Genomic DNA, 26,262 nt, shown 5'->3' with positions numbered 1-26,262 from the left:
CTTTCCTCCCACCCTCTTCCTCCTCACTCGCTCCCTTCCCTCCTCCTCCTCCCTTCCTTTGCTCAGTTCAGTAGCCAGCAGCCATCTCCCTCCCCCCCTTCTTCCTTTCCATCCTTCCCCCCTTCTTCCTTTCTTTCCTTCCCTCTTTTCTCTCATTCCTTCCCCCCCTCTTCCTTTCTTTCCTTCCCTCTTTTCTCTCATTCCTTCCCCCCCTCTTCCTTTCTTTCCTTCCCTCTTTTCTCTCATTCTTTCCCCCCTTCTTTCTTTCTTTCCACCCCCCCCCTTTCTTTCCTTCCTCCTCTCCCTCTTCCTTTCCATCATTGCGTGGTACATCTCCCTCTCTTTCCTTCCTTAATCTTCCTCGCTTATGACTATTATCTTGGACACACACACACACACACACACACACACACACACACACACACACACACACGTAGAGAATACATCCATAATACATCTGTCACTGTCGGATATTAATGGACTGTTCTCCGCGTGAATACAAACAGACACACACACTAAATTAAATACAACAGCTTCGAGGCTTCACTATTTTTCCTCATCTCTTTCCTTTTACATTTCGCCATTATTATTCTTTCGTTTCATCTCCTTTCATTTCTCTATTTTCCTATGTCATCTTTTCCTTCATTTATTGTCCTATATCGTGTTTTTCCTTTTTCATATTTTTCTAACACATTCATTTCTTTGTTATTATTTCCGGTATAAAATTATGATGACAAACTAATACATTTTCCGACGGCACTTTTTTCCTAGGTCTCTCTCTCTCTCTCTCTCTCTCTCTCTCTCTCTCTCTCTCTCTCTCTCTCTCTCTCTCTCTCTCTCTCTCTCTCTCTCTACCTGTGCGTGTGTGTGCGTGCGCATACATGTACAAATAGCTGAGGGCAATGTGTGCCATGACCATATCGAAGGCGTATAATTAAAAGTACTACATGGCGGTGTATACCCAATCAAGTAGAGCCTTGTAAGTGTCCATGTAAGTGTTTTGTATGTTAATCTGTCTGTATTTGTAAGGCAGTGTGCGTATAGCAGGGCATAGGTACGAAAGTAAGTACAAAATAAGTAAAAAGGGAAGTAGGTAAGTAAAGCAGTAAGTTAGTAAATAATTAAGAAAGTAAGTTAGAAAGTAAGGACATTAGTAAGTAGGTTTGTAAGTAAATAAGTAAACAAGTAAGTTTTTAAATGGTCAAGTTACTAAATAATAAACAAAAGAGTGAGATAGTGAGTTAGTAAGTAGGTTAGTAATTTAGCAAGTATAAAAGTAAATATGTATGTATGAAAGTAAGTTTGAGGGTTAGTTGATAATTAGTAAGTTTGTGAGTTGGGTAGCCAGTAAAAAAGATAAAAATGTATGAGAGTAAGTAGGCACGTGCGAGTGAACAGGTGTACAAAGGTGCCAATGTACTTGGGTTCCTGTGCAGGTTAATTAAGTTCAGGAGCACGTTCAGGAAGAGTGCGCGAGCGAGCCGCCGAGCACACACCTCACACTTTTGTCCCTCGAGTGTGACGGCGAGAAAGTGTGTGTGTGTGTGTGTGTGTGTGTGTGTGTGTGTGTGTGTGTGTGTGTGTGTGTGTGTGTGTGTGTGTGTGTGTGTGTGTGTGTGTGTGTGTGTGTGTGCGGCTCAAAAGTGTAGTGTGGCGAGCTGGTGTGTGTGTGTGTGTGTGTGTGTGTGTGTGTGTGTGTGTGTGTGTGTGTGTGTGTGTGTGTGTGTGTGTCTGCACCTTGAAGGTCAACATAATACTTTGCATGCAGGTGACGCGAACACACACACACACACACACACACACACACACACACACACACACACAAACTAGGGTGTGCACAAGAGAAGTGAGAGAGAGAGAGAGAGAGAGAGAGAGAGAAAATATACAAACAGAATATTCGGATAAGATAAAATAATTCTAAGACAAAATGTATTAGACATTTATAAACCAATCAATCAAGCAATCAATTAGTTAATTAAGAAGCAAAGGAGACACGGCTTAATGATGTTATTGATGGTCTGGGCAAAAAAAAATAGTAAATTATAAATAAATGGGAAGAAAGAAAGATATGAATAAAGAGGAAAAGAATAAAAACGAAAAATTAAAAAAGGAAGAAAAAAGAAAGAAAAGACATACGAAAATATATGTTGAAGTGGAAGCAATCAACGAGGAAAAAATCGAAGAAAACTAAGCAATAAAATAATGAACGAAAATATCAGCAAAAAAAAAAAGTAAATTGAATTGCCGTCCCAAAGAAGGAGCCGAACCCCAGAAAGGAGAGGAGGAGGAGGAGGAGGAGGAGGAGGAGAAGGAGGAGGTAAATGAAACCCTTCAGATTCTTCTTATCGTCCACGTTGAAATCTCCTCCATCTTCTCCTCCTCCTACTCTTCCTCCTACTCCTTATTCATTTACTCCTTCCCCTCTCTTTCGTATCTTATTTCCTTCATCTATGTTACTAAGGGCCATATATTTAAACAATTCGGCACGAAACATATATATTTAACAAGACGCGTAGAAACTTGAGCCATTTACTTGGGTAGTGTTACAGGGCAAAGGTACGAAAATAAGTACAAAATAAGTAAAAATGGAAGTAAGTAAGTAAAGCAGTAAGTTAGTAAATAATTAAGAAACTAAGTTAGTAAGTACGAACATTAGTAAGTAGGTTAGTAAATAAAAAAAGTAGTAGGAGCTTGAGCCATTTACTTGGGTAGTGTTACGGCCCTAGTGGTGGGTTGACTCTTCTTCTGTATCATGAACCTAAAAAAACAGTCATAAGAATGCAATTGATGTCATATTTGGCCTCTGGAAATATGTCGATGTGAGCGGTGCATGGAAACGTCTGGGAATGCCGACATACCGACCTCACCATTTACTGTCTCTGCTTCTTACACAATTCCTTCCCTTCAGTCCGTCAAACTAATAATCTTCTCTTATTTTCTTACTTGTTCCTTAATTCATTCCCTTGCGTTCTTCTGGCTATTCCTTTCATGTTCTTTTACTTTTTCCTTATTCCTTCTTACCTGTTATTTTGCATCTTTTCATTATACTATCACCTCTCCTCCCGAAATTGACCTCTCTTTCGGCCATCTCTTTTGATTCTTTATTTAGGAGCAGCGAGTAGCGGGCTTTTTTTTATTATTATTGTTTCCTTTTGTGTGCCCTTGAGCTGTCTCCTTTGTTGTAAAAAATAAAAATACTCCTTTACTTGTCATCTGAAGCCTTCCTTTATGTTGCTCTGCCTCTTCATTTTGTTCTTTTATTTGTTCCTTAATTCTTTCCTCTTTTCATGAAGCTCTTTATCTCCTTCGTTCCTAAAATCGTTCCTTTCTTCTCACTTTTTTATTTTCCGTTCTCTTTTGGTTCATTATACTTCTAAATTTCCTCCTTACTGCCCTACTTATTCTCGACCTTCTAGCTCCTTTTTCTCCTTCCGTCTTTACTACTTTCCTCCAATTAAAAACTTTCGACAATTATTATTATTATTATTATTATTATTATTATTATTATTATCAATGTCTTTATAACTTATGTATAGAAATGTACGTAGCCTTATTCTTTATTTCTCTCTTATTGATCTAACACACACACACACACATACACACACACACACACACACACATCACTATGCAGGGGCAGCGCTGACACGTACATAAAAACGCACATGCCGATCGTTTCCGAGAGTAACTTGTGCGTTCCCGCCTTAAAAGCCCAAAGGTCGCTTCTCTCTCTCTCTCTCTCTCTCTCTCTCTCTCTCTTTCTCGTACCGTCAATCAACAAATAGGTTAATTAAAACACACACACACACACACACACACACACACACACACACACACACACACACACACACACACGTCGCCTACACACGCACACACGCACACAGGACAGACAAACCACACCCAAAACACCCTTTTCTATCAACACCACACCCAACATTTAGTCTCTCTCTCTCTCTCTCTCTCTCTCTCTCTCTCTCTCTCTCTCTCTCTCTCTCTCTCTCTCTCTCTCTCTCTCTCTCTCTCTCTCTATATATATATATATATATATATATATATATATATATATATATATATATATATATATATATATATATATATATATATATATATATATATATACACACACACACACACACACACACACACACACACACACACTAAACTAGGCACTACATACATTCATATATTGCTCACACCCACGCTTACACCTACATCGCCTTTTACACACACACACACACACACACACACACACACACACAAGACAACAGCTGTGACGCAATCTCTCTCTGACCATATAAGTCGTGCGTCATTCTAACCGAGCGAGAGAGAGAGAGAGAGAGAGAGAGAGAGAGAGAGAGAGAGAGAGAGGAGGTCCAGGGGAACCAGAGTTAGCGATGCATAAATGGATAAATGGATAGATAGACGACCCATTGAGAGAGAGAGAGAGAGAGAGAGAGAGAGAGAGAGAGAGAGAGAGAGAGAGAGAGAGAGAGAGAGAGAACATACCTCCATACATTAACATTTCTATAGTACGTAAAAGTCCTACCTACTTAACCGCCAACACACACACACACACACACACACACACACACACACACACCTGGTCGAAACCCGCATACCTAACCTACCTTTAATTACCTCACCTGCGCTGCATAAATGGCCCCTCCCTTCCCTCCCTTCATCTCCTTCCTTTCCATCCTCTCTCCCTTTCCTTCGCTTCTCCTTATCCCTTTACTTCTATTCCCTTCTGTCATACCTTACCCACTCCTCCTCCTCCTCCTCCTCCTTTCCATATTCAGTATTTACCTTTTTCTCCACCTGTCACTCCTCCATCTCACCTTTCCCCCCTTATCTTCCTCCCCCTCATTCATTCCATTCGTCCCCTCCTCGTCGGGTTCTCTCTCTCTCTCTCTCTCTCTCTCTCTCTCTCTCTCTCTCTCTCTCTCTCTCTTACACATTCCAGTCTTTTAATATCATAAGGTTGTGGTTTGTCAACATTCTTCCGTCATTCACCACCTCCTCCTCCTCCTCCTCTCATTCACCTATTCTCCCCTACCAGCTTTCCCTTTTTTTATATTTATCCTATGTTCTTTTCTTCTTACTCCTCCTCTTTGTTTGCTCGTCTTCTCTTCCCTTGCTTCCTTCTTATTATCTTCCCTTTTTATTTTCCTCTATGGTTTCTATTTATCTTTAGTCTTCCTCTTCTTCTTAATATTTACCTGCTTACCTGTGTGCACAAACAGGTGTGTCGGTCGTATTTGTATTGCACCTGTTTGTTTGTTTGTTCGTTTTTACCTTCATTCAATGTTCCTTTTTTATCTCAGATCCGGTTTAACCAATGATACCCTCCTCCTCCTCCTCCTCCTCCTCCTCCCATTATCCGTAACCCTCCTACCACAAACCCCCACCCACCCACACTCTCTTTCCCTCTCAAATACTCTCTCACTAACTCCCACCCACTAATCTATCCACCCCCCAGCTACCCTCAACCTATCCCCCTCTTAATAATATCTCTCCCTCTCTCTGTTTTTTTCCAATTTCTCCCACCCTTTCTTACACCCATCCTACCTCCATGCTTACACCCACTCATCCGACTCCCTTTTCCATACCTATCCCTCTTCCACTTCTCCCAAACCCTCCCATGATTCCAACCCAAACTCTCTCTCTCTCTCTCTCTCTCTCTCTCTCTCTCTCTCTCTCTCTCTCTCTCTCTCTCTCTCTCTCTCTCTCTCTCTCTCTCTCTCTCTCTCTCTCTCTCTCACGCACCTACCCACCCTCACCACACCCACACCGCGATAAAGTTGTAACTGGTTTGGGTAACGAGAGAGATTTTAACACACAGGAGTAGCAATCTGTCTGTCTGCTTGTGTGTGTGTGTATGTGTGTGTGTGTGTGTGTGTGTGTGTGTGTGTGTGTGCCAGTACCCATCCCGAAAGAACTTGCTTGGAAATACTTACTGACAGGTTTTTTTGTGTGTGTGTCTTATGCCTGTATGATTTTTTTTTTTTACCTGTTCACATTCTCTCTCTCTCTCTCTCTCTCTCTCTCTCTCTCTCTCTCTCTCTCTCTCTCTCTCTCTCTCTCTCTCTCTCTCTCACTTTGTTTTTGCTTATTAGCGTGAAGACACGGAGTTGCTACCTGTAAAAGATGACACCTGGGAAAGGAAAGGACGGAGGGAGGAACGGGAGAGAAGAGGGGAGGGAGGGAAAAGGAGAGGGAGGGAAAAGGAGAGGGAAGGAGAGGAGAGAAAAGGAAAAGACGAGAGGAGAAAAGAGGAATAAAGAAAAGGGGAAAAACCGAGAGGAGAGGAGAGAAAAGAGAGAAAGGAGAGGAGAGGAGAGAAGAGAAGAGGACGAAAGAAGGAGAGGAGAAAAGAGGAGGAGAGGAAACAAAAAGAGAGAAGAGAAAAAGGAGAGAGACGAGGAGAGGAGGAAAGAAGAGAAGGAAAAGAGAGAAGAGGCACGTAGAAAAGAATAAAGGAGAAGAGAGAAAAGAGGAGGAGGAGAGGAGAACGAATGTGAGGAAAGGCAAGGAAAGGAGAGGAGAGAAAAGCATAGGAAAGAGGAAGGGGTGGGAATGAAGGAGAGAATGAAAGAGAGAAGAGATGAGGAAGGAAGGAAAGGAGATAATGAGAATAATAGGGCAGAGGGAGAAGAGAAGGAAGAAAACAATAAAAAAGGAAGAGGAGGAGGAGGAGGAGATGATGATGATTAGCCATGACGATTATTACGAACAAAGGGAAAAGGAAAAAGAAAAATAATAGAGAAATAAAAAAGAGAAAAGCTACAAACTAACAAAGAAGAGAAGAAAACGATCAGAGGACAACCCAGAAAAAAAACAGAAGAAAATGGACAAAAAGAAAAATAGAATAAATAAATGAACAATAAAGACAAGGAACAAGACGAGAGGGATACCAGATAAAAATATGATATTCTAATAATAATAATTATGAACCCGTCCCCCTTTAGGCTGTGTGTGTGAGAGAGAGAGAGAGAGAGAGAGAGAGAGAGAGAGAGAGTAAAAAATCGAGTCACCTGTTACAAGTCAAGGTTAAGACGCTCCTTCTAGACCTACATTTTTAGTCTCTCTCTCTCTCTCTCTCTCTCTCTCTCTCTCAACACACGTCTGGTAAGAAAAAGATGTCAAAGTCGAATAACACACACACACACACACACACACACACACACACACACACACACATATACACACACACGCTCCTGGTTCACTCCTAAAACAAGAGGCGAGCCAGAGAGGATGGTGACTCTCTCTCTCTCTCTCTCTCTCTCTCTCTCTCTCTCTCTCTCTCTCTCTCTCTCTCTCTCTCTCTCTCTCTCTCTCTCTCTCTCTCTCTCTCTCTCTCTCACCTTGTCTGTCTGGTTGGCTGTCTGGTTCATGCAACTATGTGTGTGTGTGTGTGTGTGTGTGTGTGTGTGTGTGTGTGTGTGTGTGTGTGTGTGTGTGTGTGTGTGTGTGTGTGTGTGTGTGTGTGTGTGTGTGTGTGTGTGTGTGTGTGTGTATGCAAAATGAGATTCAGGATGTCAATAAAAATTTAAAAAAGAAAAATGAAAAATAGGAAAGGATAATGTAATAGGTTTAGCAAAAGACACAGACAGACAGGCAGACAGACAAACAAAGGCAAACAAAAAAACAAGACAGAATGAAACATACAAGCAAGCACACATATAGAAATAAAAAGAAAAAAAACATCGACAAATCGCCACGGCCAGGCCCACCGAGACACAGACAGACGGTCGGGAGCCTAACAAGGTGACGCTCCTGATGACGTGAGACAGGTAAGTGACAGATAACAACCCGGAAAACACTGATTGATGATGCTGACCGGGCAGGTGTGTGTGTGTGTGTGTGAGAGAGAGAGAGAGAGAGAGAGAGAGAGAGAGAGAGAGAGAATTTTGCAATTTCATGATAGTTACTAGATAGATAAATAGATGAATGAAGGAATAAATAAATAAATAAAGAGTGGCATTGGTCTTACTTCTAACGCTTTAATGAACTAAATAATTGACTGATTAACGCCTGGTTGACTTTTAATCTTTTAAGCTGCTTTTTTGATTGACTGAATTACTAATCAACGTCGCATGAGCTTATCTATCACAAATACACACACACACACACACACACACACACACACACGAATTGTTTAGTAAGACAGGAAGGGGCTGACGCGTTCCTGGCATTCCAAGCATACATACATGCATATAAATGCACATTCACATTTTCATAAGGACTGGAAAAGCGATGTGATGATAATAAGAAATACAGGAACAAATAGTGAAAAAAAGACAGCACGAGTAAAAGAAGGAGAAATGAATTAAAGCACAGAAGCAAAGAGAAAAGAACAGATAAATCAATTAAAAGACAGGCAGGACAAAATAAATGACAGATGCAGAAAGTCAGGAATAAAAAAGTGAGACAGCAGGAGTAAGAGAGAAAAAAAAGAAAGATAGAAGCAAAGCGAAAACAGACAACTCAATTAATGGACAGACAGAACAAGATAAAGAGACAAATATAAAGACAATAACTGATAGATAAATAGAAACTAACAAATCATTTAATAGACAAACAGAACAAGATGACAGACAAGTACAGATAGAGATAAATGGATAAAGACAATAACAGATAGAGATAAATGGATAAAGACAATAATAGATAGAGATAAATGGATAAAGACAATAATAGATAGAGATAAATGGATAAAGACAATAATAGATAGAGATAAATGGATAAAGACAATGATAGATAGATGTGGAGAGACCGAAAGAGAGATACAAGTGAGAAACAAATAAAGACGTTACATAGACAAACAGCCTCGACGATATACTGACAGACAGACGCACGCAGCAGACAAATATGCTATATCTCAAAACGATGAAAGTGACAGGGGTGCATCTCTCTCTCTCTCTCTCTCTCTCTCTCTCTCTCTCTCTCTCTCTCTCTCTCTCTCTCTCTCTCTCTCTCTCTCTCTCTCTCCTGTGAAACCTTAAAATCCAATTATTATGTCATCCGGTGTATGCTCTCTCTCTCTCTCTCTCTCTCTCTCTCTCTCTCTCTCTCTCTCTCTCTCAACACACACACACACACACATATACATACATACACACGGACGCCTATAATAGCTGACCTCCCCCTCCGGACCTCCCTTGGCCTTGGAGAAAGTAAACAGGTGGCGCTAGGGGTTAAGGGGAGGGGGGGAGAGGAGGAGGTGCAGGGGGAGGGGAAGGTGAAGGGGAGGGAAGGGGAAAGGGAAAGGATGTGAGGAAGGCTGGGAGGGAGGATGGTATGTTATATGAAAGAAAGGAAAGAGATGGGTGGAGTAGGTAAGGCATGAAGGGAACGAGGAAGGGAAGGGAATGGGTGGAATGAAGAGAGAAGAGAGGAAGAGAAGAGACGAAATGAAGGGTGGGAAAATAAGAGAAAAATGGGAAGGAAAGGGTTGGGAGGATAAAAGAGGAAGGGATGGAGAGGGATGGTAAGATAAGAGAGTAAGGGAAGGGACGAAAGGGTAAGAAAGGAAGGGAAAAGGAGGGATGGTAAGATAAGGTAGGAAGGGAAGGGATGGAGAGGGATGGTAAGATAAGAGAGTAAGGGAAGGAAAGGGATGAAAAGGTAAGAAATGAAGGGAAAGGAAGGGATGGTAAGATAAGATAGGAAGGGAAGGGAAGGATTAGGAAAGTACGAGAGAACGGAAAGGGAAGGGAATGGGAGGGATGAGAAGATAAGAGGAAGAGAAGGGAATGGGAGGGATGGGAAGATAAGAGGAAGAGAAGGGAATGGAAGGGATGGGAAGATAAGAGGAAGAGAAGGGATTGGTAAAGTAAGAGGAGTAGAGGGGAGGAAAGTGCAAGGAAGGGAGAGGAGACAATCAGAGGAATAGAAAAGGATGAGGAAATGGTTGAATAAGATTAATGGGAAAAGGATATCAAAGAGGTAATGGGTAAAAGGGGAAGGGGCAGGAGGTAAATAGGGAGAGGAGATGACCTTAGTCTAAAACCCGGCCCTGTGGTGTGTGTGTGTGTGTGTGTGTGTGTGTGTGTGTAGGATGGTAATACATCTATGTCACCTACATGTGCGGGCGTGTCGGTTTACACGGCATAAATCTGTGTACGCGTGCAAACATCGCGTGTAAGTACGTGTAAGGATACGTGTGTGTGTGTGTGTGTGTGTGTGTGTGTGTGTGTGTGTGTGTGTGTGTGTGTGTGTGTATTTCATGTGCACACACGTGGGAGTATTCTTCACTGCACACACACACACACACACACACACACACACACACACACACACAGATCGCATCAAAGAAAAAACAAATCATTCATGTGCGTATTTGTGTCGCCATTTGGACATTAAAGGGCGTATGTGCGTGTGTAAGAGCGCATTCCAGGGGTCGAGGCGTGGATAAATGTGTACATGTGTGCGTGTGTTCCTTCCTCTTGGGTAACATGTAGGTGGCGTTGCAACAGGGGCACACAGGACAGCCGGCGCCGGGAGGGGGGGGGGGTTAGATATAGAAGGTACACACATACCCCATCGTGCACATGGTATATACGTACATGTGTATATATCTGACTTTACTCAATATTAAATAGCACAAGAAAGAGTAACACACACACACACACACACACACAAACGTTTTAAGCCCGTTATTCACCTGTTTGTTCTCTTTCACACCTGTTACGTTTGTTCTCTCTCTCTCTCTCTCTCTCTCACACAAACACACACACACGCCACCCCCCACCCCCCCCCACACACACATACACCAATCTTATCCCCCTTTACAAACACCTATTTTCCTACCTGTCCCTCCCTCTCTCCCGCCCATCATCAAAAAACATCATTATCTCCTCAACTCTTCCCTTCCTTGTCGTACTATTTCATCATCCCCACCATCACAACCACAACCACCACCATCATTAGCACCACCATTACGTTCTTAACAATCCGCTCTACTCCCATTACGCTCCTCCGTCCACACACGAACTTTTCACTTGGCCCGCGACGCCTCACACCTGGCGAAAATTAAGATCCATTTCACCTGTGCACACACCTGGCCACATCTGTCGGGGCGCGACCGCTCAGTTCCTGGTGCGAGGTAGCCTGAAGGACGAGGACGGAGGGAAGAGGAGGAAGAGGGAGGAGGAGCAAGGTGTGGACAGGAAGAGGAAGGAGGAGTAAGAGGAGGAGGGAAAAGGCACAAAATTCAAAATGGAAGTAGATAGTGAAAAGGAAAAGAAAGTGTAACGAAGAATAGAGGAATAGGGAAAGATGTTAATTATGTAATGGGATAATGAAAGGGGTTAGATCAAGAGATAAGAAGTGGAGACAAAGAGGATGTATGGAGAGAAGAGAAGAGAGAAGAGGGTGAAGAAAGAACAAGGAGGAATGTGAGACAAAGGAACCAAGTAAGAAGATAATAAAAGGATACGTAAAGCAGAAAGGAAAAACAATGGATAGGAGGTAAGAAAAAACGTGCCGAGGAATTAAGATAAAGACATTAAAAGAGATACAGGAAGAGAGAAGGTACAGGAGGGGAAGAGTGGGAGAGAGAGGGGCCTTGGCGGGACAGTACCAGGAATAAGATTAGACAAGCGGAACAGTTCTTACAAGGAGACCGGCCCTGCTACATAAACAAAGGCTGGATTAGTGGTTTTGGTGGTCAAGTAGTGGTGGTGGTAGTGGTGGTAGTAGTAGTAGTAGTAGTAGTAGTAGTAGTAGTAGTAGTAGTAGTAGTAGTAGTAGTAGTAGTAGTAGTAGTAGTAGTAGTGGTGGTGGTGGTGGTGGTGGCAGTAGTAGTAGTAGTAGTAGTAGTAGTAGTAGTAGTAGTAGTAGTAGTAGTTTCCAATCCCTTGTTAGTTTCTATATTCAACTTAGTGTCATACGTTCAACCGTGTGTGTGTGTGTGTGTGTGTGTTAAGTATTAAGATGGTATACACGCACAAATCAATATACACATGTTATGTAGATGCACGCAATTATATCCAGGTGCATACTTGCATCATAAACTGCACATATGCCAAGGTGGAGACATGCTTACTCATTCTAGGATACACACACACACACACACACACACACACACACACACACACACGGGGGGGGCTAGCAAAGTGCATACATAATTTCACAGAACGAGAATGCACGCCTCTCAAGACACATTATGCACACATCGCGGTGGCCACATACACCTGCAATGGATATGATAATGTACCCGGATCGGGAGGAAAGGAAAAAAATTATAAAAAAATATATTGGCAGAGTTAGCACACAAACAGGTATGGTGTGTGTGTGTGTGTGTGTGTGTGTGTGTGTGTGTGTGTGTGTATGGCTGAGGGTAACAGGTGCAGTAGACCAGTACAGTCATCTCACACCTGCAACCTATATAGTCTGGGGGCCACGAGGTCAGGTCAGGTGACTTGACACTCGCCCCCATCACGCACACTCAGTTTCAAAACGAAAAAAAAATGATAGATGATGACGATAAAGATAACAGTAATGATGATAATCTATAATAATAATAATAATAATAATAATAATAATAATGATGATGATGATGAAGAAGAATGATTAAGGGACGAAGAGGAAAAAGATGAAGAGGAGGAGGCATAGCCGGAGGACATGAACGAGAAGTAGGGAGAGAAGGAAGAGCAGTGAAAACTATGATAAGGAGGAGACCGATTATGATTATGGTGACAAAAGAGAAGAAGTAGCAGAAGCAGAAGAAGAAGAAGAGGAAGGAGAAAATTATGATGATGAAGGCAAAAAAGACAGTTTCTTTTACTTCACACACACACATACACACACACACACACACACACACACTGTTGCAGGTCATGATAGAGGAGGAGGAGGAGGAGGAGGGAAAAGAGGAGGAAGTCGTATTACAGAGTCTAAGGCTTCGTGTCAGCCAAGCCAGACCTTCCCAGCACCTGGCTTGGGCATGAGAGAGAGAGAGAGAGAGAGAGAGAGAGAGAGAGAGAGAGAGAGAGAGAGAGAGAGAGAGAGAGAGAGAGAGAGAGAGAGCATACTAATTGATGTTTATGAAGGAGATAACAAGTTTCTTAATGTAGTACAAATAAAAACACAGTGGGTGATAAGGGAAAAATAATACAAACAAATAAACAACCGATACAAACACACGAACACATCCAGAAAAAAAGGCGGCTCAATAAACAAATGAATAAATATAGAGTAATGAATATAAAACAGGTAATTCATAGATACAATAATAAGATGTATGGCTAAAATTACTTTCCACTCTAAAACAAAATCCAGAGTTCCCTTCAGATGTATGCAAACACGCTCACCCATTCATTATAAACTTAACAAGCGGGAAGAAGAAACCGTAAAACAACAAAAACTTTCCTAATAATAAACTTTTCCGCCACACAAACTTGTCACTTGCAGCTTTTTCCCTTAACTCTTCACACACACCCCTTCTCTCTCTCTCTCTCTCTCTCTCTCTCTCTCTCTCTCTCTCACACACACACACACACACACACACACACACACACACACACCTAACAGCCTAAACCTAGAAGTCCTGGATTCGATTCCCGTGCGAAGTGGAGACGGATGGGCAGTCAACCTAGCAATGAATGGGTCCCGGGTGTCAGTAAGGGGTTGTCTTGTCTTCCGTGTGTGTGTGTGTGTGTGTGTGTGTGTGTGAGAGGTTTCAGCCGTACTCAGAGATCCGTCAAAGGAGGGGACTGGGTGGTGATTGGGAGTATATCGTGTGGTCAGAACGTGAACACACACACACACACACACACACACACACACACACACACACACACATGGCCGCTTTGTAATTAGTGCGATGATAATTTCAACGAGGTAAAAACAACGAACTACATCATTGTTTTCATGAGAGAGAGAGAGAGAGAGAGAGAGAGAGAGAGAGAGAGAGAGAGAGAGATGTGTGGGAGGAAACAAGGGATTCAAGCGTTCAGAGAAGGAATCGATGAGGTGGAGGAGGGGGAGGAACAGGAGGAGAATGAGAGGGAGTGAGAGAAGGGGGAGGCGGAGTAATGTGGGGAGGCAAGAATAATAAAAGAGAACTGCGAATCAGAACAATGGATGAGGATGGAAAAATTAAAAGCCCAGGAGAAAATAGAATAAAACCGGGAACGAAAACGGGAATAAAAGACGAAAAAACAGAGTAAATGAAAATGCCAGATGGAAAAAATAAGCATACAAGGAAAACAGAAAACTAATATAAAACATAGAAAGTTGAAAAATAACAAGTCAAATAAAAATACGATAACAGAACAAAGGAAATTCATTAAATTTTAGGAATTCAAGGAAAGAAGCAACAAAGGAAAGAGGAAGATAAAGAACGGAGTAAAAATTAGATAGTAAACATGTGGAAAGAAGGAAAAGAAAAGGAAAACAAGACAAGCAGACATTACAAAGGCGGAAGGCAAAAATACTGAGAACAAGAAACAATGAAATGACTAATAAAGAAAGACACGAAGAAAGGAAAGAAGACAGTAAAATAAACATGAGTTCTAAGAGAGGAAGGAAGAGAAGGAAAAGAGGAAAGGGAGAGAGGAATATCATTACTTTAGAAGTTTAAAACATTGAGAAACAGAAACAAAGAAACATCTAACAAGAAAGAAGCGAGGAAAAGAGAGAAGACATGATAATAAACATGAACACAAAGAGAGGAAGTAGAAAAAAGAGAAGGAATAGAGGAAAAAAGAAGAGAGGGAGAGGAATGACAGGACTTACTAGGCTACCTACTTTAGAACATGTGAGAGACAAAGAAACGACAAAGAGACACGGGAAAAAGACAGACAAGATAGTAAACACAAATACAAAGAAGGGAAGTAGAAGGAAAGAAGAGAACAGAAGAGAGGAGGGAGAGGAGAACAGAAGAGAGGAGGGAGAGAAGAACATCAGGACAAGAGAAGAATGGGGAAGAGCAGCGAGAGAGAGAGGCGGTGTTTGTCAATAGAGTCAGCTGATTGGCCAGTAACAGGGCTGCCAACATGCCAGGAAAAATACACAACAAAACAGCTTTAACGAAATACACATTAGCACCACGTGAGCGAAAAAAAAAAAAAAAGAGAAAACAAAACAAAAAACAAACAAAATCTAGATAAGTAAACATACATTAGAACATTAAATATGGTATCTACATAAGAATAACCGGAACCTCAAAATCTGCTTGACCAAACGGAAAAACTATCTTGGGCGTCTTCATAGACATAGAGCAATCAAAGGGGAAACTCAAATATATGTAACTAAAATTTGTATGTTCTAGCCAAATTCCTCCTTTGTCATGTCCACTTGTCTTATTTTCCTTTCATTTCCTTCTTTTCCCCTCCTTTTTCCCGTTTCTCTTCATCTCTCCATTGTTTCTTTTCTCTGATTTTTGTTGTAGCCTACTTCCTCCTTTGTCATGTCTGCTTGTCTTATTTTATTTTATTTCTTTTCAACCTGTTTACTATATATCTCGTTTTCACCTTTCTCCATCTTTTTATTGATTCTCCTGTTCATCATCCCCCTTCTCGTTTTTCTCCTCTCTTCATCTTTTTCTACTGTTTCTTTTCTCTTATTTTCTCCTCTTCATTATATTCAAAGCAGTTGTATCATGCACAGCCACGATAGGAAGTTAGACTGATCATGAACTTCCTCTTTACCCGTGTTTGTAATGGTGGTGATGGTGATGGTGCTGGTGAGGGGAAGTGATGAGGGAGTGGCGTGGAGGAGGAGCAGGAGGAGCAGAGGAGGAGGAAGAGAGGATAGTATTGTTAAACGCAAACGTACTCCTTAACCCCCCTCCTCCCCCCTTCCTTCCTACCCCTACTGCACCTCCACTGACTCCACTCCCACCACCACCATCAGCAACACCCACGCACAATACTTTCTTAGAATCACAAGTAAATCGTAGTTGTGAAGTATCAACAATGAACCCCTGATAAAGAGATAGAAATACGTCACGTGACCACTTTGATAGTAATAGTACACACACACACACACACACACACACATGGTCGTTCAACTGAAACTCCCCTTTAAACCTTCCACGTTACTTCCCCCACGTTTGAACGAACACACACACACACACACACACACACACACACGCACACACACACACACAGACTCACACGCATACATACACACATGACATTCACTTCACTGTGTATGCGTAGGAAGGTGAACGAACACACACACGCACGTACACACATACAAACTAAAAAAAAAAAAAACATTACAAAGGAATGAAGAAAGGTAACGGAAAAAGAGAAAAAAATAAGAGAAAGAGCACAAAAAAATAACATTACAGCGTTATTACCAAGACGAGAGAGGAAAAGAGAAAAACAAAAAAATAAAGAGAAGGAGAAAAAGAGAAATAGTTAACGAAAAAGAGAAAAGGTTAAGGAAAAAGAAAAAAAATAAGAGAAAGGGCACACACAAAAAATAACATTACAGCGTTATTAGCAAGACGAAAGAGACCCCGCCACTCACCTGATGGCCACACGCACGCTAGACTCGTCCCCCATGGCGGCGGCTGGACCATCAATAACTAACACGAGGTACACGCAATCCCTTCCTTAGCACGTGCGGGGGATTCGAACTGGGGATGTCAAGGTACAGCTCGTCACAACACTAGGGCACAGAGGCGGACTGACGTACATCCTCCCTCCGCCCGGGCCAACAGCTGACTGCCTCCGCTAGTTTGAATGTGTGGTCATTTAAAAGTAAAAGCTGCCACACGTCGCCATCCACTCGCTTAACACAAACTCCAGCAAACGACACATATCACCTTTATTTGCATCCTCTTTAAGCTTTCTGTTCTCTCTATCTCTTCTGTTCTCTCTAGGAAGGCAGCTTACCAAGTGACTGAAGCTGTTACTGCTACTGCTACTGCTACTACTTCTGCTCCACCAAAAGACACATATCTTTATTTGTATCCTCTTTAAGCATTCTATTCTCCCACCCCTTTTTTTCTCTCCATCAAGGCAATTGACCAACTACTACCATTACCACTACAACTACCACTATTATAACTGCTACTGCTACTACTGCTGCTATTACACCTCCTCCTGTGCTCCTGCTATGCGTGGTCATTTAAAAGTGAAAGCTGCCAAGTGTCGCCCATGACGCTCCTGTGAAATTCAACATTACGAGAGGGAGAAAAGAATCATGAACACACGCCAGATAAAGGCACACCCACGAAAACAATAATGAAGAAAGCATGAAAACAAGCAGACCAATGAAAATGACACCACGAACGACGAGAGAAAGGAAAAAATGATAGTAATAACACAACCAGCAGTCTATTTCATGTTTCCCTTCTCCCTCTCTCCCTCTCCCCCTCTCTCTCACACTTGCTTCTGTTCCCAAATGCGAGATGAGCGATACTTTCCTTCTCCCTCTCTCTCTCTCTCCCTCTTTCTTTCCCTCACTCATATTTGCTTCTGTTTCCAAAGGCGCAACGATCGAGACAGTGAAATAAATAACACCACTTCGATTTTAGCAACACATTGGCATACTCAGGGGAGGGAGTGTCCATTGGCGTGCGTGGGGGAAGGCAGGATAGGAAAGGATGGCTATTGTCAATCCAGCTCACGGCAGACTTTCACTACCTAGCTCAAAAGAGAGAGAGAGAGAGAGAGAGAGAGAGAGAGAGAGAGAGAGAGAGAGAGAGAGAGAGAGTGTGTGTGTGTGTGTGTGTGTGTGTGTGTAGGAGGGAGTGTAGGCGAACGTTACAAAGGTCCTAAATGTTGTATAGATAGTTGTTCCTCAGCCGGCGTGTAGGAGTGCATAAGGAGCTGAAGCATCGTGTTAAGGACCTAAAGGAACGCAGAAGGGTTAAAAAAAAAGTGTCTGGAAGATTAATGAGACGCCTAAATAGATGTAGTATACCGTAAGTCACTTTAGGGTATCGATAAGGGCGTTTTGTTGAGTCAAGATATAGTCGAAGGATACGAGGTCGAAGGGAAAGCTGAGGAAAGAAGAGACACAAGATGGAAGAGATAGACAACGTGTAGGAAGTTTTTGGGGGGTGTAAGTTACCGTAGAGCTATCATAGAAAGAAATATAAGTAAAGTAATAGAGATAACAGTGAAAGAAAAGAAGTAAGGAAGTACAGTAATAGTTTCATAATAAATATGTAGGGGAAAAATAAAGACAATGTGAAAGAACTAGAGTGAGTGTCGGAAGTTTGTGGGAAGGGTAAGTTACCGTAGAGCTCTCAGTGAAAGAACAAGAAGTAAGGTGATAGAATGATAAAGTAGGGGAAAATAAATATACAACAAGGGAGAGCTAGAGGGAGTGTAGGAAGTTTTTAGGGAAGCGTAGGATGCCGTAGAGCAATCAGCGAAAGACAATGAACTATATAGTGATGTTATGAGAAAGATAATATAGGGGAAATAGATGGACAAAGTAAAATAGAAGGATTAGAGTGACTGTATGCTTTTTAGGGAAGTGAAGAATTTCGTAGTGGTGAAAAAAAAGTAAACTGAGAGTATTTTTTGAGACGTGAAATAGAGAAAAATGTGAAGTAATAAGGTAATAACGTAAAGGAAAGAAAAGGATGAACAAAACAGAAAGACCAGAGTGAATGAATCTTCGGGAAATTCAGAACACTGTAGAGCTAGCAATAAAAATCGAAAAAAGGCAATGTTCGATAATGAGAGCGTAGAATTAATGAACACGAAGAAAATAATGTGATGACCAAGAAATAGAATGATAAAAGGTAACATGATCAAAGTATAGTGTCGTATGAAAGGGATGCTTACTAAAGGGCGAAAAGGATAATTAGAGGAAGGTGAAAGAGTTAAGGTGTGAAAGGAACCAACAAAACAATACGTAGGATATTTATTAGAGAAAGTAGGCTAACGTCACAGTAAAAGAATCTATTATATCCCTGAGCGCATGCGAGCGTGAGAGATAATGAAGTTGATTATGGTAAAGGGAAAGTAAAGGATTGAAGGACTATTATGAAGGAAGGTAAAAAATATTTGATGACACGTGAAGGAAAATAAAGGACAAAGAAAGAAATTCAACCTATGCGTCAACAGTCTGATAGTGTTGATAACGTAGATGTGAAAGAAAACTTAATAATGATACAGAACAAAGCAAGTGATAAAATGACAATAAAGGAGGAAGATAAGGGCTATTTGATAACGTGAAGGATATTATAGAACAAAGAAAAGAAATTAAACCTGTATTTACGTCGAGTTAATAGTTTTGATATCGTAGGAGTGAGAAAATTAATAATGGTATAGAAGAAAGCAAAGGATGAAAGGACGATTATAAAAGGAAGGTAAAGGAAATTCGATGACGTATGGAGAAGAATAAAGGACATAGGAAAGAAATCACATGTAGCTATTGGTATCGATGGAGTGAAAGAAAGCGATAAATCAGGCTATTGCAACAACCACTACAAGGAACGAAATATAATGAAGGAAATATGAATAAGAAGTTCCCAGGAGATGCAAGATACGGGAAAGAAAGGGGAGAAAAAGAACGAACATGTGTCTGAGAGTGATGGATCGATCGAGGCTGCAAGTTTAAGCAATGTTAGAAGATCGTGGGAGGAAAGGAATGCAAAGTAAAGGAATGCGAAGGATGTTGAGAAAGTGAAGGAAATATGTGTGTGTGTGTGTGTGTGTGTGTGTGTGTAGCCAAGCGATGCGGCACAAATGTCTAGTATGGTGTGAAATGGTTTGAGAGCGACTAGAGTAGAATTAGAGATACGTTCTAGCCCCGGATAAGGAAGCGAAGACCTTGATCGTCATGGCGGAGGAGGAGAAATGCGATAGAAACATTAGGGGCAGAGTCAATAGAGGTAGTGTTTCTTTTTTCGTTTTTTTTCTTCTTTTGCCCTTGCCCTCTGGTGTATATATAAAAAAAAGTGTGTGAAGTGTGTAATGGTGCAGGATTGATGTGTAGTGTAGTGTCATGGGGCGTGTATGCAGTGTCGTATTTCCTAAAGAACTATTATCAGACGCTTTCGGCTCTTACAACAAGTATTTTCAAAGGCCACAAAGGAGCTTACTCGGATTCTTATGAGTGCTCCTTCACATTCATGGTGCAGAAGCCTTGTCAAACTATCACTAGGCTCCTTAACCATGGATATACCTACAGCCTCTACGAAAGCCTTGTCAAACTATCACTAGGCTCCTTAACCATGGATATACCTACAGCCTCTACGAAAGCCTTGTCAAACTATCACTAGGCTCCTTAACCATGGATATACCTACAGCCTCTACGAAAGCCTTGTCAAACTATCACTAGGCTCCTTAACCATGGATATACCTACAGCCTCTACGAAAGCCTTGTCAAACTATCACATTGGCTCCTTACCCATGGATATACCTACAACCTCTACGAAAGCCTTGTCAAACTATCATTAGGCTCCTTACCCATGGATATACCTACAACCTCTACGAAAGCCTAGTCAAACTATCATTAGGCTCCTTACCCATGGATATACCTACAGCCTCTACGAAAGCCTTGTCAAACTATCACTAGGCTCCTTACCCATGGATATACCTACAGCCTCTACGAAAGCCTTGTCAAACTATCACTTGGCTCCTTACCCATGGATATACCTACAACCTTTACGAAAGCCTTGTCAAACTATCATTAGGCTCCTTACCCATGGATATACCTACAGCCTCTACGAAAGCCTTGTCAAACTATCACTTGGCTCCTTACCCATGGATATACCTATAACCTCTACGAAAGCCTTGTCAAACTATCATTAGGCTCCTTACCCATGGATATACCAACAACCTTTACGAAAGCCTTGTCAAACTATCATTAGGCTCCTCACCCATGGATATACCTACAACCTCTACGAAAGCCTTGTCAAGTGTGGGTGTGTAAGCCCCGAAATCTTTGAGAAAATGGGCCTTAAAGGTATAAGCTAAACAAGATACAGCTTAAGACCTTATAAGCAGTAGGAGCCTCACACATTCACAGCACCATACACACTTTCCCCTGAGCGAGAAAGCTGAATTTAAACCTTTTCCGAAGCTTAAGAGGAAATCAGGGAGATAAAATAAGGTAAGAGTCACTCATCCACTCCCTCACTCTTTCATTCGGTCATCGAGGCAGGGAGGAAAGAAGACATTTGTACGATAAGAAGAGTTAAGGGACTAATAATCATGAGCTTTAAGTAAAAAAAACTAAGTAAGTTGATCATCGGGGCAACATTTATCAGCACACACTATCACCACATATGCTGGGTACGTATGTAGGTGTGAGTGAAAGGGCGAGTGTGAGGATTTGAGAGCGGTGAACTAGAGTGTAATGAGTTCAGTGGAGGTGTTAGAAGAAGGGGTGAAGGTGTGAGAGGAAGAAGGAGGAAGCTGAAAGGGTGAATAGGCGGGGGAGTGAGTGAAAGGGAGAAGGAATAACAGGAATAGGAAGATATGGAGTTGAATGCAATAATGAATGCAGATGAGGATGGTGAGTGAGAGATACTGTGTGTGTGTGTGTGTGTGTGTGTGTGTGTGTGTGTGTGTGTGTGTGGATCAAGGGCGCTGAAAGTGGATACAGAGAACTAGGTATAGAGAGGGTGGATGAGAGGGTGTTGGAAGGACAGAGGTATTGCATTACACACACATACGACCAGCCAGGGCGCAGCGGGGAGGGTGAGGGTGTGTGCCCATGAATATACAATGCTGGGCGGAAGGAACAGATCGAGGTGTGCATGAGACCACTACCAAAAGCTTTCGTATTACCGGCGTGGCCAGGAAGTCAAGGGGCTGAAATTTGAGGGATCAGATCTTGTTTAGCCTACCTTTAAGGCCCATATTCTCAAACCTTCCGGGGCTTACACACTCACATTTGACAAGGCTTTCGAAGAGGTTGTAGGTATATCCATGGGTAGTTTTATGAGACTAGTGATAATTTGAAAAGGCTTTTTGAAGGTGAAGAAGCGTAAGATTCCGATGGTAAGAGAATGAAGTACAGATTTAACGGAAATGAATAGTACCATAGGAAATGAAAGCTCTAATTCATGAAGAGTTAAAAGAAGTAAAAGAATATTAAACCCTATCGAAAGGAAATGAAACACAAATTCGAAGAAGTAAAAGTTTGCATCCAGAGAAATTAGAAGCTCTAATCCATAAAAAAAACTAAAAGTGAAATAACATTATGGATGATATTTAGAAAGGGAATGAAGCAGAAACTAAAGAGAAGAGAAAGCATAACCTCCCAAAATAGACACTCTAATCCATGAAAAGTTAAAAAAAAAAACTTACATACAAGAAAGTCAATGAAATTTGATACCAAGAATCAAAGTAGAAGCAGCTGATGATACTGATTTAAACGTTTAGATCCAATATAATATTTGTCTATGGTCTCGTTTAACTATTATAATGAAGCCACAACAAGAGTGTAGAATAAGTTAATTACAGTGCACCATTAGCAGGGCGACGAGACAGACGTTCACTCCAACACAACCGCCACCTCCTCGGCATCCCAAGAGGCAGTAGGTGGCGAATGCTCTCTCTCTCTCTCTCTCTCTCTCTCTCTCAAAAAAAAAGTGGAATAAATTAAAATCAATGGACTTTTCTTAGGGAAATCATATAATAACTTAATTTTACAAATTCTGCTGTATATCACTTCTTTCTACAAAATTTTAAGACCTGATTGACTTTTTGATTATGAATTTGCTACTTAAGAAATATCAATATCCATTTATAAGCTCTTCAATAAGGTCTAACAAGTGCTAAATTTTAAATTCATACCAATCAATTTAATGGTTACATATATAAAAGTCTATGGTAACAGCCTCCCCTTTTCTAGCAACGCTGATTGAAAGCATAAAATCAAGTGCCTCAGAATATTAATTAATTAAGGTGACTGTTTTCATTACCAACTTAAAATTTAAGATTTGGAGGCAATTCTTTGTTTGAATAATCTGTGACCATCCCGGTTGCTACTCCGCATTCTCCTGATCTTGTGTACATATTTCTTCCTTCGTGGGGAGTGGGCACCATGCTGCTGACGCGTATGCCAACCTGGGGCGGCTCAGGACGGTGGCGCCGTGGCGGGCCTACCAGTGGTGGGTCACATACGAGTAAAAGTTGAACACTGTGGGGTCGTCTCTTGACCTGTACTGCTGGCGCCGTGCCGGAGGAGGGTACATCCATGGGTGCATCTGCGTCTGTGTCAGCTGGGGGGCAGGGGTACCGCAGGAGACATTCTCGGGGTAGTCGCAAGGGAAGTGGGCGGGTGCAGCGTGGGCGTTGTACATCAGCTCGTCAGGGCAACGGCGGTACAAAGCCAAACCGTCGCGACACTCAAAGAAGCCGCGGCACGAGTTGTCGCCTTCGTTAGGGAGGTGGTGCGGGAATCTCCCGAGGCACTCCGGGGGTGGTGCTGCCTGTGCTGCAGGGGTGGTGGAGGGAGGCAGGCGTTCTGCGTGTGTGTGTGTGTGTGTGATCCAGATATCAAGGGTAAAAATACAGACAGTTTCATCGACGATCCAAACTAAGATAAGGGACATATTTCAACGCAAATCAACACTCACAGCATCGGCAAACCAAACCCTCGCCACTCACCCATGCACTGAAGAGAGCACTGAATCTGTCTAGCGAACTGCAGGTTAGAGGGCCGATCACATGGGTCGGCCGCAGCGGTGTTGACAAGGACGGGGTTGTAGTGCAGCCCTGCGGGACACTCCTTCAACTCCCGCACGCCCTCAACACATTCGTAGAAAGCCTCACAGCGGTCAGGGTGGCTGAGGGTCGTCACGCCCTCCGCGGGACACGATGATGTTGGAGTTGGAGACTGGGGCGGGAATGCTGGTGTGTGTGTGCGTGTGTGTGTGTAGAGGCACCCGTTAATCAAGTTTTTCAGTCTTTTTTACAATAGATATTGCCCTTACACATTTTTCCACCAGACTGCCTGTCTTTCTTCACTTCATTCCACCCTTCTACACCACTCAGGCATAACTTCGCCACCTCATTTATCCCTCGCGTATTTAGGATCTTGAAACACTGGGGCTTTGACCCAGAGACTTTCACCGGTGGTGATCGCGTGGCCGTTTATAACAGTAGCTATAGTACGTGATGGAGACGTGAACCTGTCGGGGTCAAACCGAATGTTTCCCGTACTAGATCTATTAGTTCTTGACATTATATTGCTTCGGGCGAAGAGGATTCTGTGATGTCGCTAAAATTGAGGAGGTCAAGGAGCAGAAGGAGATGCGGTGCTCATTGAGGGCGTGGTTGCGAAGGTCGAGGAGAAAGGGGTGACAGTTGAAGAGGAGGTTGTGGGGATTGAAAAGGTTCTGAATGTTGAAAAGGAGGTTGTGGGGATTCATAAGGCTGTGGAGGACAAGGTCAAGAGGGTTCTCAAAGTTGAGGAAGAGGCTTGGGAGGACGAGGAGGAAGTAATGGAGGTGAAGGAGGTGGTGGTGGTGACTAAGGAGGTTGTGGACTTGATGGACCTTAAGCAAGAAGGCAACGAAAATCGAGTTTATTGGCTAATATCGTTACATCGGTGTTGGCCATAAAGAAACATGCAAGGTAAATTATTACCGTCAGTACAGGGAGGCGACGCCCATGTAATAACAATATCTGCTAATGAACCTACTTTTTGTCACTATATCTTGCTTCAGACATGTTACCCCAACAACCTCCTAAACCACCTCCACTACTTCCTCCTAGACCCCTACAACCTCCTCCTCGCCCTCCATGAGCTTCTCCTTAACCCTCCCAGCTAATATTCAACCCCCACAACCCCCTCCATTCCAGCGAGATAACAGGAAATCCTCCTTGCTCAAAGCAATATGGCAGCATCATATCCAGCTAAAATCCTCTCAGTGTCCTTTTCAAGTATATATTCACTGCTATAGTGAAAAAATTACATTAAACTAAACTCTTTAAAAGTACGGAAGAAAAATGATTGAATTTATAGTGATCACACAGAGGATACTTCCATCATTATGGACATCCTACAACACAGGTAGGCTACTACATGGGAAGAGAAACAATGCTGTGTATTCATACAATCTGGTGGAACTGGCACTGGGGTTATGTGGGCTAGGCTTTCAGGCCTTGCGTCTCAAATCTTTAATTAATTAATGTCTAACCTCAAGTCTTTTTAGGAATTAAAATTATAGAACATTCATGCTCTATCGTAATTACCCTCAGACCCACCTAGAAGTCCCTTCGATGTTTGTGTTTCTGCGGGGCTCAGGTCTAAGGTCGGGATGTTAAACAGCAGCCCTGAGGCATGTGCCCCCTGAGCTAGTCCTCCTCCTGCTGTGTGTGTGTGTGTGAGAGAGAGAGAGAGAGAGATTTACATAGATTTACATAGAAAATCAGACCACACAGACCCCATGGTCCAGACTTGGTGGTGAGAGAGAGAGAGAGAGAGAGAGAGAGAGAGAGAGAGAGAGAGAGAGAGAGACTGAAATGCAGGAATCACTCACATACAACTACTATCATTTCCATTCATTGCAGTGAAAAACAGAATTAACAGATACTATTTACATGCAGCGTATGTAACAAGTATAGGCTACATAAGTACACAATAAATATATAGGATATATAACCTCACAATACAAAGCTGGTATGTACTCATGAACACAGTGTATAAATGATACACACAGACACATAATGTATAATGCATATACAAACATATGATAGATATAAAGGGGAAGAGAAAAAATATATCCACAAAGACTCACAGCAGAGGAAGCTCATCAGGAAGAGTGCCAACATCTTCATCCTCCCTTGCCAGGCAGCCACGACCCACACTGAGGAGGCGCAGACTGCTTGCGCCACATTGAGGATTCCTTGATTGCCTCTAATTATCATATTAAGCCTGGCTTGTCAGATCATGGCGGGTTCAGATGCTGGTTTCTATACCTTATTATTTAGCCCAACCTTTTCTCTTTTTCAATGCTCAGGTTGGTGGTATTGTGGAGGTGGTCACTGGCTATGGTGGATGTAGAATTGGTTGTTAGTTTCGGAGCTGTGGGTGTTGGTGGTTGTGGAAGTGTAATTGAATGAAAGTGGTGGTCTTGTGAAGTTTGTGCTGCCAGGCTTCATGGCCTGACAGGTGGCGGTTTGAGCCCTGCTCAGGCCGGAATCTTTCTGCTGACAAGGAGTGATTACTGTCCCCCCTTGAGCAAGGGGGGATGGGGTGTGTGGTGTGTGAGGTCCTGGCAGTACCCAGAGATTGACTATAATGAGCACGAGCTTGCTCATGTCGGGAGGGTCCTTCCTGGCGACTGCAAGTCCAACTCGTGATCAGGCTGTGGTGAGTTACACACAC

General features: G+C 42.4%; 2 protein-coding genes across 6 annotated transcripts in view; both read right to left on the bottom strand.

The window, feature by feature from the left end:
* The window catches only part of LOC126991883 (kinesin-like protein KIF21A), a 141,891-nt gene extending 125,215 nt beyond the window's left edge, over nucleotides 1-16,676 (bottom strand). For all 5 annotated transcript variants that reach the window (XR_007745904.1, XM_050850530.1, XM_050850529.1 and 2 more), the window contains exon 1: nucleotides 16,480-16,676. Coding sequence is in view for 4 of the 5 variants with exons in the window: in XM_050850530.1 (XP_050706487.1) it covers nucleotides 16,480-16,514 (35 nt within the window). In the remaining variant the exon portion in view is untranslated. The remainder of the gene's footprint in view (nucleotides 1-16,479) is intronic.
* A 5,862-nt stretch (nucleotides 16,677-22,538) lies between these two features.
* On the bottom strand, nucleotides 22,539-26,211 carry LOC126991882 (uncharacterized). Its single transcript, XM_050850528.1, has 4 exons — nucleotides 25,673-26,211; nucleotides 25,140-25,244; nucleotides 23,538-23,780; nucleotides 22,539-23,394 (listed from the first exon to the last, which is right to left on the bottom strand). Exons 1-4 carry the CDS (start codon nucleotides 25,800-25,802, stop codon nucleotides 23,030-23,032), a joined length of 843 nt encoding a protein of 280 aa, XP_050706485.1. The 5' UTR covers nucleotides 25,803-26,211; the 3' UTR covers nucleotides 22,539-23,029.
* Between the last annotated feature and the right edge of the window lie 51 nt (nucleotides 26,212-26,262).

The sequence above is a fragment of the Eriocheir sinensis genome, unplaced genomic scaffold (assembly GCF_024679095.1).
Source record: "Eriocheir sinensis breed Jianghai 21 unplaced genomic scaffold, ASM2467909v1 Scaffold356, whole genome shotgun sequence".
Classification (NCBI taxonomy): Eukaryota; Metazoa; Arthropoda; class Malacostraca; order Decapoda; family Varunidae; genus Eriocheir; species Eriocheir sinensis.
The sequence above is the reverse complement of the archived record's forward strand: the minus strand, read 5'-3'. Positions and strand labels throughout refer to the sequence as shown.